The following is a 22,767-nucleotide window of genomic DNA, read 5'->3' as shown; positions in this document are numbered from 1 at the left end:
TGGGTAGGAGGAGGACCAGAAAAAGGCCTGGGCTGTGTATGGAACAGAGAATATCCCCAACATCTGTGGCAAGCTGGGGCTACAGACTGAGAGGCCCAAGTGGGGGGTCTCTTTATTTCTATTCATACCTAGAGCAAACTTAATCCTGTCCTACTCCCAGCCCCAAGAACAAGAAGTCAGACAGCACCCCAAACCTCCCGTTCAGCTGTGGCCTTGGATTTCACACACACTTACACAAGGAAAGGTTAAGGAATTTTCTTTATTTTTTACAAATTAAGACTATGTAGATTCCATATATTTCTGAATCAAAAACACCTTTGTCTTCACAGTATGAGTTAGAGAATGCAGCCTGAGCTGGAAACCAAAGAACTCGAAAAGAAAGTGATAATTACAGTGATTACTGTATTAAAAACCTGTTAGGCATTTTCTTTAAAAGTAGTTTTTTATATCTTGTCATTCTTGGCACTGTTTCTAAAGAAAAACTCCTCATCCCAAGCAAAAAAAGCACAAGAGGTGGAGTTTGGCTTCAGGAGATGTAACTCAGATTCTCAGGCCTAGCAGAGAATCAACAAATGTAGGGAGAGTTGCTATTGGGGGCTGAACGGGAAGGAAATCCCTTTTAGTAAAGTCTCAAGCCACAGGCTGGAGACAGCAGTTAAATCAGAGGGCAGCATCCTCTGCAGCAGCGAGCCATTCCGAGTGGCATGCCACTCCAGGAATCACACAGCCTGGGAACAAAACTGTTTCACGGGATGGCACAGTGACGTGGTGCGCTGTGAACCAGTAGCCACTGGGTCAAACTGTGTACTGGTTGTGAACAGGGAAAGCCAAAATGGTGTCCTACTAGCAATGAGTTTTCGATGGCTCAGTTCCCCTTACGTTGAAGCCCTGTGAGTAGCCAGAGCTGCAAATGCTCCCAAGGCTGCCTGACCTTCTGTGCCAGCTGTGGCTGTGGCAGCTCACAGGGAAGGAGCTGGTGACCCCGTTAGTACTGCCCCCCCCACACACACTTGCAAACGCAGAGCTGTAGGAAAGCAGAAGTCTTGCAGGTTTGGTCGCCCAGCCCCTGCCTAAAGAAGGCTGCAGATTTCCAGAAACAGGTGAACAGACCAAAACCTGAAGTGCATCTGTAAAATGGACATGTATCTACTGCCCCAAATCTCTGGCCGACACTACCTATTAGTGCCCAAGATAAGACAAAAACGCACCTAAGGACTGTTATGAACGCTGCCTCCCAAGCCGTCACGGCCCGTGCCACTGGTGTGAACAAAGACCCACTCAGTTAATGGGGGAGACACTACTCTCCCCTGCCCCAAACAGGCCCTCATCTGGGTCTGGCAGGATTAGTCACAATTACCTCAGAGGCTCAGCCATGCCCCTTCTCTATCCTTCCTCTCCCGGGACCTTTAATCACAGCCACCTGGTAGAGGCCACTCAGTAACCAAGGTAGTGATCAATTAAACAAAAAAAAAGGGCAAGTCTGGGAACTCTACATTATATCTTGCCATACATAATAAGCCACTTCATAGATGCTGACAAGAATTTCCCTTTGTGCTGAAACCCTCCCACTCCACGGATGGAAGGCAGGCAGATTCCAAGGGCCAGACAAGGGAGTGGAAAAGGAACCCACACAAATCCACACTCCTTCCGTGACGGCAAGGCAGGAAGGCACGTCTGCCGGAGCAGCAGTGACTCCGGCAGCTCAGGGGAAGCGAAGCACCCACCAGAAGAGGCTTTTCATGTTCTCTGCAGGGGTCGGCGGCTCAGACATAATAAGCCTGAGTAGCAATGGGACCAGCAAACGTCTTTCCAATGGAAAACACACTGCCTAGTCCCATAGGAAACGCGCATAAAGCAAACAACGCTGCGGGAAGAAGGGCCGAGCAAGGCGTCTCTACCGAACAGTTCAGGTCCACTGGGTGAAGCGCAGTCGCAAGGCGGACTCTGCAGATCCCGCTCATCACGGCGGACTGGCTGCCTGAGCAGAGGAAGAGGCTAGGGGTGGGGGATGACAGAAAAGGGAGCGGGGAAGAACCCCAAAAATATGAAGCCAAACTCCAAACTATAATTTGCTAATCAGTTTTTTGATCAAAAAATTCAAAACAGAGAAAACCACAAAGTACAAAAGCTTTTCTGATGCTTTTCATTATCACAGAACACGCCACCTGTAATGTGTGCAAAGAGGAAATGAGGGGCAGAGGGAGAGGAAGTCAAACTGGGGAAGGCTGGATGGTCATTTCACTTCTTCTCCTTCTTCTTATCCTAGAAATGGAGGAAAATTACCCAATTAACGTCTGGCATTGACATTTAAGCTAAAACTCTTGAGTCAGCCGATACCTCACTGCCTTTGGTTAGTGATTGGAAGGGATCCGGACAGTAAAAAGGGAGGAGAGATGCTCCTTCAGTATAGGAGGAACTAAATCTTAACCATCTTCTGCTGGTGGTCTCCCAAGTTGCTACAGACTTGACAAGAATAAAGGTTAAGCAGCTGTTCCCGTTGCTACCCCATGAGTAGCTAGGTGGGCTGCCTACCCACTCCTGGCTACTCACAACCACGACAGCTCAGATCCCAACCACTGAAGGCTGCAGACCAGCGGTGTACCCTAAAATAACTAAACGAGAGGCCAAGACCAAGCCAAGATCAACTTTCCATTAGGCCTGAGAAGAAAGCATAAATCCTCAGCATAAATCAGCATTCGAAATAATACAGTCCAGTTGAACTCTTCATTGCACTGGGGGAAGCCCAGAGTATCACTACATGGATGAAAAGGATGTTGTTTTGACTGAAACTGGAGGACCTGCTTGGTCCTCAGTCCAATCGCGGTACAGACCAGACAGAGGACCACCAATCCCATCTGGTCAACTGCTTCCATCACCACTGTACCGACTCACATTCCACCTTAAGTTCTGTAAAGAAAGGCCTGTGCTTTCATTTGTTCCCCTACTACTGGAATGGATGATGTCTGCCACTTACTAACCCTACATAGAATGCCTCTCTTGAAAAAAATTAAGACTAACAAATGGGTAAAACTGGCCTATTTCTAAAATATATATACAAAAGCTGGTGGTATTATATAAATCCTCTAGGATATCTTTTTGAGTCACAACTATCTTTACAGCCTTTAAATTCCTCATATAGTAGATTGTTTCTTGTTGCCACTAAAGCTCTTTTCCTTTTGATACTAATCTCAGGGATTCATTTAAAAAAGAAAAAAAAAAAAAAAGGATGATTTTTACTTGTTCCTTTTTCTCCGACAGCTAAAGACTTCTAGTTGAACTCTTACTCAGCGGCCTGCCTTACAGTTACCCTGGACCCACACAGTGTGAGCAAGTTCTCAAGCTTTAAGTACACATAGATGCTGAGCTCAGGAGCCAGTCTTTCATCTTTAGGTGGTGCTAACCTTCTCATTCATAGCCAGGATCATCATGAGTTTTCTGAAGAGAGTAACGAAATCTAAGAAGAGGTCAACGCAGTGCCTGAAAGAGAAGAACCAGGTCACAAACTGCACTTCCCACTTTCCTTTATCCACAAGCCCACAAAGGTGCAGAACACAGAAACCCTGCCCCAACCCCAAGAGTCAACTTCACCAGCACTCCACCACCAACTAAGTAAAACTCTAGTGTCTGAGATCCTCTTCAACTCAGAGAAGCCATGGAGCACAGAGAAAAGAAAATTTAGACTCTGCAGAGGCCTAAGTCTGAACCCTGGAACTACCATTAACTAGTTGAGATTCTGAGAGGATTACTACATTAAAAAAATTATATGCATATCTTCTTCTCATTGTTAAAGGTTTAAAGAATACAACAGTATTAAGAGTAAAAGGTGAAAGATTCCTTTCCCTCTCCTCTGCCTAGAGGTAACCACTATTCAGAGTATGGATAATTAAATACATATTATTAGTCCAACTTTTAAAAATCTGATGTCTTTCAGGAATTGAGGGAAACGATGCTTTTTAGTGCACAGTTCCAAAACCATGGCTATCCGATCATGTATGCCCCTGTGGCCACAGAGGTCAGCCAGTGCCATCTGGGCCACTCTTATTCCTACCGATGTGGAAAGAAAGGGGAGTCAAGCAAAAGATCATCCCAGAGAATGAGAAAAGAGTCGTCAAATGGAAGAGTATGCCTCTCCACTTCATACTCATTAAAGACCAGGTTTCACACTCACCAGATATAATCTTTATCTCCATTTTCAGCCTTTTCAATAATGAGCTGAGTATCAAAAAGGACAAAGCCACACATGACCACCAGTCCCACATACAGGTTTGCCTAACAAAAGAAGAATGAGATGAGGTTACCATGTGGTAGACATTGTAGAGAAAAAACAGCCATACCTCTTTCTGGCCCTTGGCCACTTGAAAGTACATCGAATGCTAACCCTACTGACATTAACATTCGTGGGAACTGAAGCCCACAGTGAAGACCATATTACTTCCCTAGGTACAATTCTGCACTTATTTTTTCAGGTCACTGGAAGAGCTTCCATCATTTTAACAAGGAGCCACTGCTGGACTGGCTTTAGAAAAATGATCTCTGAGCAAACCATCTCCACTGCAATGTCCCACCCCTGTTCAGTTTGTATTTCCACCTGTAGCAGAAGGCTCCGTCCTGGGAGGGTGAGTGGCGAGGCTTCAGGAGCACTGCCCCACAAAGATGAGAATTCTTAGTCTATCTTGGCTATAGGGGGTTAAGCAAGAAAAAGAAATGCAAGGTAAATGGCTGCTGCAAAGGTATATGCAAATCTCACCTGGAAAAGCCAAAAGGATCCGAAGAAAAGATTCCCCAGGGAAGACAAGAGCATCAGGCTCATGGCCGACATCAAGACACCTGTAAGAGAAGACGAAAAGCCATCTTGAGAAAAGCCAAAGCGAAGCAAAGCAATCCCATTAAGGCCATTCTTTACTTGCCCCCCAAAATGAAGGCTTTCAATTTCAACCCAACAGTCACAAGTTGGAGGCGAGGGGAAAGGTCCTAGTGAGAATTCTGGCTAAAGTGCAGACTCTCTCCCTATTTTCCAGTCCACACATACCTCCCAGAAAGAGGTAGCTACGGCGCCTGGCATAGAGTGCACTCAGGGTGAAGCAGGTGAAGATCATTGCTGTGCCCAGGAAGGCGGTGGGAAGGATGCTGTTAAGGGAAAAGACCATTATATCAAGGGCTACAGGTATATAACCTATACTTAGAAGGTATATTTAGAAGGTATATTCATAAGACACTAGTAATAGTTACCTGGGGTTGATGGCAATGCACAAGTCCAGAGCAGGGCCCAGGCCAACTCCTAGAAAACAAAAAGCCGCAGAACACAGCATTAACACCAATTTCTGAAGAGGATTCTCATCCCAAAGCTGATTATCAATAGCATGGGCATGCCTACAGTCCTAGAAAACAACAAAACAAGTGGACTAACGTAATTAAATCTTTCTCTCTTCCATCCTTAACTGTTTTCCAGAGAACAAATACTCGACTGAGTTATTTATGGACAGACCTGCACAACTGTCCCCTTGGCTGAAAATCATAGATGACCCAGTAGGAATAGACACTAGGAAAAATGAAGCAGGCATGTCAAACATTTTCCAGCTAAATTATAAGGCTGCAAAACTCTGAAGAGCAGTGATGTGAGACTGTAATGCAGGCCAGATCAGGAATTAGATGAAAAGGATAAAGAGCAAAGCAGTGCCTTGTGGCCAACAACCTGTAGTCATGAAGGCTGACTCCCTCTGTAGAAGAAAAGGCCAGACCGGTTCTGCAGGTGGACACCTGCCAACAGGAGGGTGCAGCGGCAACCTGTTCCAGCTCCAACATCTCCTCTACTCTGGCTTTTCTCTCCTTCTGATAATCCCACCCCTTTAATACCTTCAAAAACTAGCTTTCCCTGATCTAAAAATCTTAATCTCTAAATCCCTTCCTTTCTACAATTTCTTCAACACTGTATAGATTAGACGCACTCAGAACGAGCTGTACTAACTCAAATGTTGCTTTGCAAATATTTTTACTATGTACTTTGAGACCTGTTTTCCTTAATGACAATTCTAGAAGATCTGCACTTTTAATTCTTTTCTTGAGAATCAGCAAAGTGCCCTGTAGGATGGATCTCAATGTATGACTTTAATTAACTGTCCACAAGATTCAGAACAGATGCTCCTATGATAGTTGCCAGTGTGAGTTCAACTAAGTCAGATCCTTGGCCTAGTTTAGTCCCATGTCCACCATTAACAAGCTATGCTACCTAAGCTCTTAAACCTCATTCATTCAAGCACACAAATGCTTATTTTTGGATACAAAAGTAGAAGTCACAGACACTAGTCACAAAGAGCCCTCTAGATGGGGAAGCAAGATGCACCTATATGAAATAGGAAAGCAATACAAGGTACACTCAAATACAAGACAGGATGGTACAGTGTGCCAGTTGGGGTGCATCTGAATAAATATATATCTTGGGCCTTAATCTAAAGAGATACTAAAAATACAGTGTCCCTCCCTCAAAATTCAACCAATCCCTTAACGTACCTGTAAGGAAAGCAAATCCAGCAAGAAGTCCCAGTCTTTTTTGCTCAGTTTCATGGCTATGAGGTGTTGCCATCAGCCAAATCATCAACCCCAGGGAGCCCAAGGCAGAAAGCAGGCCAGCCTGTCAGATCCAGTCAATAATTAAACACTTGAAAGTATCAAATTTATTTTGCAAGAGACCTTATTGGGTTCAAATATTCACCTGGACTTCCTAATATTTGCTTCTAACCTGGAGGCAGCAGAAAAGGCAGTGAGGGCTGAGGAGAAAAACCAGAAGCTTGAAGGACAAGGTCAGGACCATGGTGGATGCTGGAGGCAGTCCATCAACTGTAACTGCCCAAGTCAAATTATGAGTCTGACCCAAGAAACAGAAAAGATGAATCAAAGTGACAAGTGCTTGAAGCATATTCCAATCTGCAGAACAAGTAGGAATGACCTCTCTTTGATCACTTTAAAACACACACACACACAAATGTATATACACACACACAGAAAAAACTGAATCATTGTGCTCCCCCCTCAAATTCATGTTTAAATCCTAACCCTCAATTTAATGGTATTTGGAGGTGGGGTCTTTGGAAGGTGATTAGATCATAAGGGTGGAGCCTTCACAAAGGGAGATTAGTGACCTTATAAAAGAGATCCCAGAGAGCTCCCCTGCCCCTTCTACCATGTGATGACACGGGAGAAGCTGGCCCTCACCACAGAACAAATCTGCCAGCACCTATCATGATCTTGGACTTCCCAGCCTCCCAAACTCTGAGAAACGTTTGTTGTTTAAGCCACCCAGTTTATGGTATTCTGTTATAGCAGCCAGAATGAACTAAGACAGAGAGTAAGAACCAAAATGTTAAGTTAATTTAGGATAATGGGATTATGGAGTTTTATATTTCCTTCTTATCACTAGTCTGTTTTCTAAATTCTCTACAATGAACATGCATTAGTTTTATAAGAAAAAAAATTTTGTTTTAAAGCAAGTGGGAAAAGTTACAAGCATTAGAAAGAGAGGAAAATCATCAAGGATGTATGTAGACACCAAAGTTTCTTCCTTCTTTTAAAGGTAGAATCAATCCTCAGTTTTCACAGTAGTTCTGCTCTATACAGCCACTGTAAGCAATGAATCAGTGATACTGAACAATGCTCCTGGAGGAAGTAAAGGTTTAAGCTCTTTCGAGCCTCCTGTCACATTTTTATCAACTGGTCAATACAAAACCTTGTCGTATATGTCTTTTCTGTTTAAAGACACTTGGATATATACTGTCGACTCATCAACATAGAACTCGTGCCCAGCCGCACTGTAATTCATGCCTGAACAAAGCTTATCTAACACACGTATTTTCTCTACAAGGCACATCACAGTCTTGCACTTAGTAATACCACTCAGCACTTTTTAGCACTATGCCTGAGGCCATTTTAAACATCAAAATCACCAAGAAAAATTATAAAAATGCCGAAAATGTGGCACTAAATAGACTATGAAAAAGACACTTGTTTACAGTATGAGAGCTTGAAAGAAGGCAGTGTTGCCACATTCAACCTCAGCTAGAACATGGTGCAATGGACAACTCGAATTTTTTGCCAATCTGTGTATGGTTGCAAAGGTCCACAAAAACACCATTAGAACTGATTTTAGGGTTACAAATGAATTTTGCTGAGTAGGTAAATCACAAATACGGAATCCATGAATAATGAGGATGACTATATTTCACTATATTACTTTAAAAAACAAACAAAACACAACCAGAAACCAAAAGGGCCACTTTTGCCTAAAAGGTAGAATATGTTTTAGTCTGAACTCGAGGGATCAAAGCCCTATCTCTGAGTGTCTAGAGCACTTTTTCACACAGCCTGTGCCAGGAGGTGCCTGAGCACGGGGTGCCCGATCATGCCACTCCTCAGCAGCGCCAAATGCCAACAAAGCTGCACCCCTGTACTTACACTAAAAAGGCCACTCCAAAAGGGACAGGTCTGGGTTAGTGAGCTTCAAACTTTTCGAGTATTCCTCAACCATCCCTTTTATTGCTTCTAGCCAAACTCAAACTCTCACTCAACAAAGGAAAATGAGTTTCTCAAAGAATAAAATGGGCCAAATCCTTAAAGGTCTCAACCCTCTCTCTCCTGATAATCATACAATCAGTGTTTTGTACCCCAGTACTACACAGTCATTCAGGCAAAAAAAGAGGAAGAAAAGATAAAAAGGTTACTGTGCAAAACCACCCCAGCACGCAGACCTCTCCCCAGTGGGTGGGGGTCTTGTGTGTCAGCAGCACACCGTTCAGTGTCAGGGTCAAAACATCCTGTTTTCAGCATCTAGAGAGGGCAGAGTTGGCAGAAAAATTAAATGGTTCTGCATGTCCTGATTTACAACTGGCTCTGGCTGGGTTCAGATCCCAAACTACTGAGAAGTATTAAGGAAGGACATAGGCTTGTACTACCCTGCTGAGCTAGTGTCTTCCTAATGCGATTTGGGCCACAGCAACTAGAGGAGAAAACTGCTCTTACCTGAATGAAATGGGTGACCACATGGACATAGGCCCCGGCAGCCGCCACAAACATACAGAGGGCAAAACTGGCATAGACCTTCTTCAGGTGCTGCTGCGTCGAGGGGGTTCTAGGAAACAATGTTAATAATGGCCATTACTCCAGGACCAATCTCATCTCTAAGCTAAGAATAATTTTCCTTCTTCTTCCCAGGGAATATGTGAAAGTTTTGGTACAATAAAAAAAGAATGCTTTGGGGGCTTCCCTGGTGGCGCAGTGGTTGAGAGTCCACCTGCCGATGCAAGGGACACGGGTTCATGCCCCGGTCCGGGAAGATCCCACATGCCGCAGAGGGGCTGGGCCCGTGGGCCATGGCCGCTGAGCCTGCACTCCGCAACGGGAGAGGCCACAACAGTGAGAGGCCCACGTACCACAAAACAAAACAAAACAAAACAAAACAAAGAATGCTTTGAAAACTAGGTTAACAAACAGAAAATCTTAAATGCTGAGGAAAGCCCCAATGCCCAAACTATGAACAATCATTACCCAAACTAAAATAACTAAATGGCTTTCCAGCGACCACACCGCAGCCCTTAGACTTTGGGTGTTTTTATCAGATCCTCTGTATTCTAGCAAAGTTAGTATGTTAGTTTACACGTACAAAAGTTAATACACCAGGAAAAGGAAAAGAAACAAGATATAAAGGGAAATGTAATAAGAAAGTACAGTTAAGGTCAAAGCACTTACATGTGGGAAAATTTAAGGAGTGCATCAAAGTTGATCTTCCGATCAAATATGTTCATGATGCTAGATTCTGTGGGACACAGCCTCCACTCTGTGGAATCAAGGAAATAAGAAAAGTAATTTTAAAGATACAAGGACACACAAAATAACAAACAACTTTCTTATGAAAAACAGCAACATACAAGTTTGGAAAAATGAAAGTTATATCTAAAATCCCACTGCCCTAACACCACCATTTGCATTTTTATATATTTCCTTCTAGAATACATTTGCAATCATACGCAACCATTTTAAAGGGGACAGAGGAACCCATCTTCTTCTCCCCAAACTGTTTCATTACTAGCATTTGATTTCTATTCTTTCAGAAGATAACCTGCCCCTTTAACATCTTTTTTTTTTTTCCTCCGGTACGCGGGCCTCTCACTGTTGTGGCCTCTCCCGGTGTGGAGCCCAGGCTCTGGACACACAGGCTCAGAGGTCATGGCTCACGGGCCCAGCCGCTCCGTGGCATGTGGGATCTTCCCAGACCGGGGCACGAACCCGTGTCCCCTGCATCGGCAGGCAGACGCTCAACCGCTGCACCACCAGGGAAGCCCCATCCTGCCCCTTTAAAAGACAGTTTGTTTCTTTGAGAAATTCTCTATTAGCAAGCTAGTTAAAGGGACCCAGTCTTACTGGAACATAAGGCAACTTGTCATTTTTTCAAGATGCCAGAGAATTCCCTCAGCAAAGGCACAGAAGTTTAAAGATAAAGAAGAAAAATTATAAAGCTGGATCTGACACTAGGGCTTGCATTTTTTAAATATACATTTAGAAACTTCCCACCCAATGCAATTTAGAACTGAACTGTAAGGGAGCCACAGTTTTAAAAAGAGGAAAGTTCCTCCATGAAAAAGAAATTTGTGCAGAGAGAATTTTTTAAAACACAATCTCAGAACCTTTCTTACAGAAGAGTGGGAATAGTACAAGGAATTTCTGCACACTTCACCCAGATTTCCTAAATGTTAGTGTGTCACCATATCTGCTTTATCCCCCCCCCCATATAGCAATATATGGAGACCTTTTCCTAACTATGCAAGACACAATGCCTCTTTACATCTAAACACTTCAGTATGTATATCCTGAAAACAATGATCAAAATCAGTAAATTAACAATACAATACCATTACCTAATCTACAGACCTTATTCAGATCTTGTCAACTGTCCCAAGTGTCAGAAAGGGCATTTTAAAACTGAACTACAACCAGGTTACCATAAAGTCAGGATCTTAAGTTTTGCTCTCTCCCCTATCTCACATGCAATCCTAAATAAACACATTTAACCTACAGAACTAAAAATCTAATCAAGAGCTTTCATCCTTCCTAAATATCAATCCTCCAGATTCTTATTAGACCCATAATACCCATTCATTTCAAATCAGCCAAAAACAGTGGAGAGGAGGGGATTAAAGCTAAGTTGTTTCAAAGACAGGCCTACTACTCACACCCATTCTATCGGCACCTAGCCCAAAACTCAGCAAAATTAATCCAGGCAATAAAAGTAACAATCCCCAAAATGACTTCCCGAGGAATTCTGGGCCAGTGGAAAGATGCCATTCTTAGAGTTCACAAGCATCACTACCGCGTGCTTCCTGAGGCTCTCTCTCATATATGGAACAATTACAATGGCTGGCTTGCTTTCTCTGATTTCCTCTTTCCTTTCTCACCAACATCCCTACTCACCTCAATTGTATTGTTAGTTTTGTTCTTAAGGATAGATACAGTGAGAAGCTGCAGAACCTACTAAAGCTGTTCCTCTCACCTCTAAGTCACGGGGTTCTGGGCCCTCTTGATCTAGATGGTGCAATGGTTGCAGGCTTTTGCACGGCCAACCAAAGCCTTCCATAACCATGATGAATCCGTCCTCTAGAGAACACACTTACAGGATGGCAGAATCCAGCACCTGGAAAGTGGCTTTGTTTAAAGCTTCCATTAACCGCCTTAATGACATCCCTAGACAGAACTTGCAACAGCACTGAAGCAACCTTCAGAGCCAAGTTTCTCAGTATTCACAACAAAGCTAGAGTGCCTCTTGCTTCCAATTTCAAGAGTTGAAGTGTGTGTGGGGGTGTGTGTGTGTGTTAAATCCGCAAATACCCTGGGGATTATTAGTCAGAAAGGGGCAACACTCTGTAACCAGACCCCAATGAATGGAAACTGTGCGAGGGGAGAATGTCAGTTTGCTCTCTGGCATTTCCCAGGGGGTACTGACTGTCTCTCTTACAACTGCTGATGGAAAAACCAAAACCATCAAAGGTTGTGAGGGTAGGGACAGAGGTATCAAATATGAATTTCTCCATGATTTAGTGCCTTGCAATTTAAAATCATTAAAAAATTAATTAAAACCAGTTTTCCAACATTACTACCAACTCTAAAATTTAAGTGAAATATGTAATCACCAAATTTTCTAGATGCAAAGGTACACAGCAATTTTAGTAGCAGCAGCTTCATGGGGAAAAATGCAATAAAATATACATTTAATAAATATGATATGATGTATATATGACATAATTTCAGAACTGTTAAAATTAGAGGAGAAAAAAGTTAGGTCTTAGAATCAAGGAAATATATGACAGTTTGCTCTCGGTCTGTTCTAGACAGACAAGAACTAACATACAGGTAAGTAATGAGTTAAAACTGTTCTTAGGGCTTCCCTGGTGGCTCAGTGGTTGAGAGTCCGCCTACCGATACAGGGGACACAGGTTCGTGCCCTGGTCCGGGAAGATCCCACATGCCGCGCAGCGGCTGGGCCCGTGAGCCATGGCCACTGAGCCTGCGCGTCCGGAGCCTGTGCTCCGCAACGGGAGAGGTCACAACAGTGAGAGGCCCGCGTAACGCAAAAAAACCAAACCAAAACAAAAAAAAACTGTTCTTATAACTTTTGCCAGATAGACTAAACTTACCAGTTTTCTATCTTAGCCTCAACTACTTGTGCTCAGAAGCTGTAGAGAAAAGGTATCTACGTTTCAATGGTTCATATGCAAACTCAGCTGAACAAGATTAAATTGCATTCATAACTCAAAAATAGCAGCTCCCATACCAAAAGTATTTTCAGTCCCAGGGACAGACAGCTCTCAACAGGGCTTTAAGTATTCAAAACCATTAACCAAGTAACTCGGCTAACATTCCAGAGGGGCCCCCCTAGTTAAGCGAAAATCTCGGTTTTAAAAAAAAAGTACAGGGAATTCCCTGGCAGTCCAGTGGTTGGGACTCCGCATTTTCACTGCCAAGTGCCCAGGTTCAGTCCCTGGTCAAGGAACTAGGATCCTGCAAGCCGTGCAGCTCGGCCAAAAAAATAAACAAAATAAAAAATAAAAATAAATGTAAAAGTACATTAAAATGATAAATTTTATGTTATATATATTTTACCAAAATAAAGGGAAAACGTATACTACAAGTTACTCAAAAATTATTCATTATAGGACTCCCCCTAACATACACTGAAGCCCATTACGGAACGGATACCAGCAATAGTCTGTCTCACCCTGGACCCCAACTCATAGAGTTCTATACTCAAATCTAAAACAGGGAGGTGGACAGTGCCTCAGAGACCCATGGGAAATTTGCCTGCACTGCATTTGTAAATGAGAAGTAAATGTTCAGGTGTTACATAACCAAATTCCTTTAATTTAGTTTAAAGACTCATTTTATGCCTTCATCCTTTGAAAGGCAGGATACCAAAACTTGTCAAACTTTGTCATGCATATATTGCTCAAGCTTTGTTGGAAGTGTCACCATCCGTGGTTCCCCAGGCCAGCCTCTCTGCCAGAGCCACCCGAAAACAAAACAAAAAACTTATTGCACAATAGGACTTCCCTGGTGGCGAAGTGGATAAGAATCCCCCTGTCAATGCAGGGGCCACGGGTTCGAGCACTGGTCTGGGAAGATCCCACATGCCATGGAGCAACTAAGCCCATGCGCCACAGCCACTGAGCCTGTGCTCTAGAACCCGCGCGCCACAACTACTGGAGCCCATGCACCTAGTGCCCGTGCTCCACAACAAGAGAAGCCACCACAAGAAGCACACACACCGCAACAAGGAGTAGCCCCAGCTAGCCACAACTAGAGAAAGCCCGCGTGAAGCAACGAAGATCCAATGCTGCCAAAAAAACAAAAACAAAAAAACCCTTACTGCATAGGTTTATCAAGATAGAAAAACTCAAGTAAACACACTGTCCTGAGTTAGGTATTCCTGGAGTCTGCTTTTGTTTGAGGAGGGAAGGGCAGCAGGGGCAGGTAGGAGGAGACAGATATTCTTATCAATTAACATCTTTGTCTTCTTACATATTGTTAAATCTCTTGTTGTTTTCTAAGAATCTTCCTTACCCATGTCCTAAAACAAAATATTATCAACAGCCAAGCCTTAAATTAAAAAAAAAAAATTCTCCTCAATCTTATTCCAACAACTACTAAGTACAATGCATATGAAACATGGCCAAGTGGCCAAAAGCTATGCAAAACAATCATGCATTTAGTATTCATTTTTAAAAAATCCTTGCCTTTAACAAAGAAAAGCTTGCTGACTCCTGGATCCAGCCGAGAAGCTGCCTCAGTGTATACAATTTACCAACATTAAACCAACCAAAGAAACATTGTTCACACATTTAATTAAACATTCAGTGCACGAATTATATGATTCTTCATTCCTGTTGTAGTAATTCAACCATCTTGAATCCTGTTCCCACACCCCCAAAAGGGACCAAATTGATACTTGAGAGAAGAAAAATCTCATGTGGTTAAACAAAAAAAGGTGGTGGTGGTGGTGGGGGAATTGTAATTTTTTTTAGTAGTTCTTTCTACTGAATAGTTTGTAGACTCTACAACCATGTCCCTAGCATAGTGGTTAAGAGCACAGCCTGCTGCGTTGGAATCTTGGCTACTTCCTTAGCTGTGTAATGGAGCAAGTTTCTGGCACTTAACCTCACTGTGCTTCAGTTTCCTCATTTGTAAAATAGTAACACTTAATATTCCCTACTTCATACGGATGAGGACTAAGTGAGATAATACAACGTGCTAAGACTAGTGCTTCGTGCTAAGAATAGTGCTTTATGCTAAGAACAGTGCTTCGTACATAAGACCAGCTCAATATATTAACCATTGTTTTTACTAGTGTAATTCATTACTCTCATGTCCTCAGTGCACGATTTTCCCCCTTTTCTTAAATTTTTGTTGTTGTCTATAATCATTTAATGAATGTTCCAAACACACCCTTCACAGGCTACAGGTGATGATTTTCCCTTTTAGAAGTCTAGTTTTAGGGACTTCCCTGGCAGTCCAGTGGTTAAGACTTCACCTTCCACTTCCAATGGAGGGGGTAAGGGTTCAATCCCTAGTCTGGGAGCTAAGATCCCACATGCCTAGTGGCCAAAAAACCAAAACATAAAACAGAAGCAATATTGTAACAAATTCAATAAAGACTTTAAAAATGGTCCACATTTAAAAAAAAATCTAGTTTTAGAAGACATTTATCATAGGCCTAATTTACATATGCTCTGTATTTTAATTTTTTATATGTATTATTCAAGAATTAGAAATGAAAAAGGAGGGGCTTCCCTGGTGGCGCAGTGGTTGAGAGTCCGCCTGCCGATGCAGGGGACACGGGTTCGTGCCCTGGTCCGGGAAGATTCCACATGCCGCGGAGCGGCTAGGCCCGTGAGCCATGGCTGCTGAGCCTGCGCTGCGCAACAGGAGAGGCCGCAACAGTGAGAGGCCCGCCCCCCCAAAAAAAAAGAAAGAAAAAGGAGAAGTAACAACTGACACTGCAGAAATACAAAGGATCATGAGAGATTACTACAAGCAGCTATATGTCAATAAAATGGACAACCTGGAAGAAATGGACAAATTCTTAGAAAAGCACAACCTCTGAGACTGAACCAGGAAGAAACAGAAAATATAAACAGACCAATCACAAGCACTGAAACTGATTAAAAATCTTCCAACAAACAAAAGCCCAGGACCAGATGGCTTCACAAGCAAATTCTAACAAACATTTACAGAAGAGCTAACACCTATCCTTCTCAAACTCTTCCAAAATACAGCAGAGTAAGGAACACTCCCAAACTCATCCTACAAGGCCACCGTCACCCTGATACCAAAACCAGAAAAAGATGTCACAAAGAAAAGAAACTACAGGCCAATATCACTGATGAACATAGATGCAAAAATCCTCAACAAAATACTACCAAACAGAATCCAACGGTACATTAAAAGGATCATACACCATGAGCAACTGGGGTTTATCCCAAGAATGCAAGGATTCTTCAGTATACACAAATCAATCAAGGTGATACACCACATTAACAAAGTGAAGGAGAAAAACCATATGATCATCTCAATAGATGCAGAAAAAGCTTTTGACAAAATTCAACACCCACTTATGATAAAAACCCTCCAGAAAGTAGGCATAGAGGGAACTTACCTCTACATAATAAAGGCCATATATGACAAACCTACATCCAACACCGTTCTCAATGGTGAGAAACGGAAACCATTTCCTCTAAGAGCAGGAACAAGACAAGGTTGGCAACTCTCACCACTATTATTCAACACAGTTTTGGAAGTTTTAGCCACAGCAATCAGAGAAGAAAATGAAATAAAAGGAATCCAAATTGGAAAAGAAGGAGTAACGGTGCCACTGTTTGCAGATGACAAGATACTATACATAGAGAATCCTAAAGATGCTACCAGAAAACTACCAGAGCTAATCAATGAATTTGGTAAAGTAGCAGGATACAAAATTAATGCACAGAGATCTCGTGCATTCCTGTACAATAATGATGAAAAATCTGAAAGAGAAATTAAGGAAACCCTCCCATTTACCACTGCAACAAAAAGAATAAAATACCTTGGAATAAACCTACCTAAGGAGACAAAAGACCTGGATGCAGAAAACTGTAAGACACTGATGAAAAAAATTAAAGATGATACAAACAGATGGAGAGACATACCATGTTCTTGGATTGGAAGAATCAACACTGAAAATGACTATACTACCCAAAACAATCTACAGATTCAATGCAATCCCTATCAAACTACCAATGGCATTTTTCACAGAACTAGAACAAAACATTTCACCATTTGTATGGAAACACAAAAGACCCCAAATAGCCAAAGCAATCTTGAGAAAGAAAAACAGAGCTGGAGGAATCAGGCTCCCGGACTTTGGACTATACTACAATGCTACAGTAATCAAGACAGTATGGTACTGGAACAAAAACAGAAATATAGATCAATGGAACAGGATAGAAAGCCCAGAGATAAACCCATGCACATATGGTCACCTTATTTTTGATAAAGGAGGCAAGAATATACAATGGAGAAAAGACAGCCTCTTCAATAAGTGGTGCTGGGAAAACTGGACAGCTACATTTATGAATGAAATTAGAACACTCCCTAACACCATACACAAAAATAAACTCAAAATGGATTAAAGACCTAAATGTAAGGCCAGACATTATAAAACTCTTAGAGGAAATCATAGGCAGAACGCTCTATGACATAAATCACAGCAAGATCCTTTTTGACCCACCTCCTAGAGAAATGGAAATAAAAACAAAGACAAATGGGACCTAATGAAACTTCAAAGCTTTTGCACAGCAAAGGAAACCATAAACAAGACGAAAAGACAACCCTCAGAATGGGAAAAAATATTTACAAATGAAGCAACTGACAAAGGATTAATCTCCAAAATTTACAAGCAGCTCATGCAGCTCAATATCAAAAAAACAAACAACCCAATCCAAAAATGGGCAGAAGACCTAAATAGACATTTCTCCAAAGAAGATATACACATTGCCAACAAACACATGAAAGGATGCTCAACATCAGTAATCATCAGAGTAATGCAAATCAAAACCACAATGAGGTATCACCTCACACCAGCCAGAATGGCCATCAAAAAATCTACAAACAATAAATGCTGGAGAGGGTGTGGAGAAAAGGGAACCTTCTTGCACTGTTGGTGGGAATGTAAACTGATACAGCCACTATGGAAAATAGTATGGAGGTTCCTTAAAAAACTAAAAATAGAACTACCATACGACCCAGCAACCCCACTACTGGGCATATACCCAGAGAAAACCATAATTCAAAAAGAGTCATGTACCATAATGTTCACTGCAGCACTATTTACAATGGCCGGGACATGGAAGCAACCTAAGTGTCCATCGATGGATGAATGGATAAAGAAGTTGTGGCACATTTATACAATGGAATATTACTCAGCCATAAAAAAGAAACGAAATTGAGTTATTTGTAGTGAGGTGGATAGGCCTAGAGTCTGTCACACAGAGTGAAGTAAGTCAGAAAGAGAAAAACAAATACTGTATGCTAACACATGTAAATGGAACTAAAAAAAAAAACTGGTTCTGAAGAACCTAGGGGCAGGACAGGAATAAAGACGCAGACGTAGAAAATGGACTTGAGGACACAGGGAGGGGGAAGGGTAAGCTGGGACAAAGTGAGAGAGTGGCATGGACATATATACACTACCAAATGTAAAACAGATAGCTACTGCGAAGCAGCCACATAGCAGAGGGAGATCAGCTCAGTGCTCTGTGACCACCTAGAGGGGTGGGATAGGGAGGGTGGGAAGGAGATGCAAGAGGGAGGAGATATGGGGATATATGTGTATGTATAGCTGATTCACTTTGTTATAAAACAGAAACTAACAAACCATTGTAAAGCAATTATACTCCAATAAAGATGTTAAAAAATATATATATATATATAATTGAATCACTAACTCACAGCTAGCTACATCCTGAAGGCATAATATTTACCCAAATGAGAGAGTAAAATTAAATGGGGGGGAGGGGGAGTCTAAGAAAAGTATAAACCGGAATTTGAAGGAACCTGGTAAATCTTACTACTGATTAAAATGACTTTTGTTTAAATGGCATGCCTCTCCTCTGGCACATTTACACGGTACCTCCTGTCCCCCAGGACCACAAAGGTGTTTTGAGACAGCCTAATGACCACTAAGTGATAATGTGATGTGGTAGAGAATTTGATGAAGTAAATGTTTATTAGCTTGATGCTTTCCTTGCAACCCCTAGGAGGTAGGTCAGTTTGATTTCAGGAAATCCAAGAAATTCTGTCTCGACTAGGGCTGGGCTTTGATTGTCCTAGATTTGGACTCTAGATGTCCCAGCCCATCCCTTAACTTGAACCAAAATCCCTGGATTAGGTAACCCTGAATCCCTAGGAGGCTGCCTCAGAACCAAACCAGTAACTGGAGATGGAATGCCTACTTCCTTCAATAAATTATTATTATTTTTTGCATCAAACTGACACGCTTTGCTGAATCTCCCTCTCTATAAGCACAACTGTTTGACAGACACTGAATCGCAGAACGGTCCCAATGTCCTAAATACATAATCATCCTCCAGTATAAACCAGCAATCCCTGCCCAATAAAACCATATTTAGCCCAAATGAGAGTAGACATAGATTAGGACAAACAGCACACCCACTCAGCCCTCATCCTTGAAGCCCTTTTTTTCCCAAGTGTTCTGGATTCCAGTTAATTGTTCAGGAACTTTTCTCACACTTTTCCCTGTAAGCACCCCCCCACACTGAAGTCTCTAGAGTAAATCTAGACCCCCATCATCTAATCAAGTGTTGCGACCACAAATCAACATTCCCCCGCTGGCTCAGAGAGGAGCCTACCTTAATAGAGGGCCACTGAAGTGGCCCTAAAAACCAGTCTCTACAGTTTTTCTCTCCTTGGTTTGAATACTGGTTTTGAAAACAAAAATGAGTATGTATAATATAAAAGCTACTTCATGAAATTTGGTTAGAAACTCTAGAGGAAAACAAGGTGGAGTAAAAGACACTTCTAGCGGATTCTACAGCCAAGTCAAAGTAGCAAAGGAAAATTTAGCAGGATAGTGCCTCAAGAGAATATTCAGTGTCTTCCCAGAGGAGACTCATACCCTTGGGTAGTTTATGAAATAAAGTGAAACTCTTCAGGCTAGCAATAGTACCTTTTATAACAATACCACTGACTGCATTTATATGAAATTAAACAAATTTCAAAGTGTTTTATTATATACACTATTCCCTTTGACCATCACACACATGAAGAAAGGGCAAGAATGATTAGTCCCACTTTAAAGTTTAAAAAGTAAGTTCAAAAAGGCAGCATAATAGTGGCACGAGCACTCGATTTGGAGTCACAAGTCCTGCCATATTCTACCACATAACTTTGGGGAAATCATTTTACCTAAGGTCATCTAGGCTTCCTCATCTGGAAGGATGATTAGCTAACACCTGCTCAACTAAGCTCAATGAATGCCGATAAGAAAATCTGTGTGAAATTATTGTAAAGTGCTAAACACTTTACAATGGACATTAAATGGACATTAGTACTGACCAACATCAGAAAGTTGAAATAGTAGAGCCACGGACTTCCCTGGTGGCGCAGTGGTTAGGAATCCGCCTGCCAATGCAGGGGACACGGATTCGAGCCCTGGTCCGGGAAGATCCAACATGACGCGGAGCAACTACTGAAGCCCGCGCGCCTAGAGCCCGTGCTCCGCAACAAGAGAAGCCACCGCAAGGAGAAGCCCGCGCACCGCAACGAAGAATAGCCCCCGCTCGCCGCGACTAGAGAAAGCCCACGCGCAGCAACGAACACCCCTAATGCAGCCAAAAATAAATAAATAAATAATTATTATTTTTTTAAATAGTAGAGCCAGAATCAGGTTAGGGGTCTTCTGACCTCTCAACCCTGGTGCTCTTTCTACTATTACACCCTACAGCTGAAAAGCAAGTTTTCCTATAGTTTCAGCTATAGGTCAAGAGAAATTGTAAAACAACAAACATATGTTGATTCCTATTATACTTTTCTGCATTTTTCAGCATTTCTACAGTAAGTACGAACCATATGCATAAATCAAGAAAAGACGTGGAAATGCTGACCAAATATCTGGATTAATTTTACCTTTCCTATTCTTTAGGAGAGTGAGACTTCACTGGATGAATACTGGGGAAGGGAGAGAAGGGAAGAAAGAGGGTACTAAGCCAGGTTTCCACAACAAAATGAATAATGGAAGAAGGAAACTCTGAATCCAAATTACAGACTGCATTTCTCAAGGATTCAACCATTCTGACCCCACTGGAGGAAAATGGCAGAGAATCTAAATGTCAACATACTCTTGAAGCCAGGCCAAAAAAAAAAATTAGACAAGGAGGAATAATAAAACACCAAAGAGGGTAAATCAAATAATTACAGAAATGTGTTTGCAGAAGCTGTAAGAAATGTAGTTATGAAACTTTTATCTTTCTTGAACTTAATTCTTAAACTACACATACAACCAAAAGATAAACTTGAAATAAATAAGTAACTAGAAAAGCCCATTCGCCACTAACCTTTAACCTTGAAATTTTTGTCTATGTTTCAGGCACAGTCAGCTCTTCTACGTGATTACACATTCACAAGTTAACTATTACTGGAACAGAGACTCAAGTTCAGAAAGGTTTTTGTTGTTGTTTGGTCAATGAAAGACTCATGCGGCAGGCAATGCAACCTGGGCTGGCACCGGGCTGCAATTCCTCACTTAATAAACACACAAAAATACCACAGCTCCAGCAAGTACGTCCAAGAAAAAAAGAAAAACAACCGCCCAACAACGCCTTTCCTGAGCGGACTTTGAGAAAGACGCCCACAAGGCCCAGGACCAAGCAAAGCTAAAGCCACCTCACCTGTCCAAAGGTAACCAATCAGACCAGAGCGGGGCCGCCCTGGGGGCCTGGCAAGCCAGGCCTGGCCCGGGTCTCTCCTCACCTCCCGCCTCTGCTGTTGGCTTCCAAGTAACTAAGGAGCCTCGCGAGTCACAGAGGAGTGTGACATCACCCGCCCCGCCGTGACAGGGCAGCCTGCCGGACCAGGCCCTCCTGAGTCCCAGCCCCCGCCGCTCACCCAAATGGGGCCCGGCCAAGAGGACCCCTAGCAGGCCAGGGATCTGTCGGGTGGGGCGGCGATGACCACAAACCCGTAAGGTTTCGCTTTCATTCTCCTCGGAAGGAAGGTGCGGGGGACGTGCCCTGAATTCAAGGGATCGAGGTTGGGCCTGGGCCGTCTACACCGGGCGGAGGAGGAGGAGGGACGCGCAATGCGGGGGTGGGGGGGGGAGAAAGAAGGCCAAGAAAGAGCCTTCGCTAGCGCTAGCATGCAGAATCCGCGCCTTGGACTCGTCCCCGCCCCTCCCCCGCTCCGGTACGGTTGCGCAGGCGCGGTAGTAGTTCTCGTTTTCCTCCCCTCCCCGCCTAGCTTTCCGGAGTCCAGTTGTCGACCAGGGCCCACTTTCCCCAGGATGCAGTCAGTCCGAAAACGGAGACTACTCCCACTCTTGCTCAAGCAACAACTGCTAACCCTCTTTCCATTTCTCACTCCCGGCTTGCGCAGTCCTAGCTTCAGACGTACCTTCTGACCCGCCGCTCAGGAGCCCAGGCAGCTCTCCTACCACCGGATGTGCTTCTGACTCTCCCAGGGTCCGCTCCGGACTCTTTACCTCGCGTCCGCCCCTCGAGGGAAGCCCCGCCCCCGCGTTCCGCTTAAGGCAAGTCCTCATTGGCCGTTGGTTGCATTTCTGCCTTTCCATTGGCTGTACGTGCATAAACAATGGCTGCTTACTTCCGAGCCATTTGCTTGACGCCCGTGTCGATCAAGACTCTAGCCGCCAACCAGCGTCGTAGCGAAAGATATCCGCCTTCTTCCCTCATAGTAAGAAAGGGTCGCGGTCCAAAGCCGCCTCTAGTGGACAAAAAGAAGAGGGGCAGGCCCCACCCAAGACACAGAGCAAGTAATTCAGCCTCCAATACGCGCGGTGGGATAGCACCGCGAAGTCCCGGGATTCTGGTCATGGACTGTTAAAGGGGGAAAGAGATTCAGAGAACACCTATAAAAGCGCTCTCACAAGGGCCAATTTACCGTGAATCTAGTGAAGCCGGGCTCAGCGCATTCTCCAGGAACTCGAGGAGGAATTAGCAGCCC

At 43.2% G+C, this 22,767-nt stretch overlaps 1 protein-coding gene across 1 annotated transcript; it reads right to left on the bottom strand.

The window, feature by feature from the left end:
* Positions 1–241: 241 nt before the first annotated feature.
* Positions 242–22,275, bottom strand: TMBIM6 (transmembrane BAX inhibitor motif containing 6). Its single transcript, XM_082667075.1, has 10 exons — positions 22,198–22,275; positions 9,736–9,823; positions 9,010–9,118; positions 6,508–6,628; positions 5,230–5,278; positions 5,030–5,127; positions 4,748–4,827; positions 4,169–4,269; positions 3,402–3,477; positions 242–2,262 (listed from the first exon to the last, which is right to left on the bottom strand). The coding sequence occupies exons 2-10, from the start codon at positions 9,789–9,791 to the stop codon at positions 2,239–2,241; spliced, it is 714 nt and encodes a 237-aa protein (XP_082523201.1). The 5' UTR covers positions 9,792–9,823; positions 22,198–22,275; the 3' UTR covers positions 242–2,238.
* Between the last annotated feature and the right edge of the window lie 492 nt (positions 22,276–22,767).

The sequence above is a fragment of the Grampus griseus genome, assembly GCF_964374135.1.
Source record: "Grampus griseus genome assembly, chromosome: 11".
NCBI lineage: Eukaryota > Metazoa > Chordata > Mammalia > Artiodactyla > Delphinidae > Grampus > Grampus griseus.
Note: the sequence above shows the minus strand (reverse complement) of the source record. Positions and strands in the feature narration are given on the sequence as shown.

Excerpts from the sequence above, each read along its gene's own strand:
- TMBIM6 (XM_082667075.1), bottom strand. The coding sequence starts at position 9,791 with ATGAACATATTTGATCGGAAGATCAACTTTGATGCACTCCTTAAATTT. Across the intron at positions 9,119-9,735 it reads CTCCTTAAATTTTCCCACAT|AACCCCCTCGACGCAGCAGC; the intron begins GTAAGTGCTTTG and ends ATTGTTTCCTAG. Across the intron at positions 4,270-4,747 it reads GATCCTTTTGGCTTTTCCAG|GCAAACCTGTATGTGGGACT; the intron begins GTGAGATTTGCA and ends TTCTTTTGTTAG.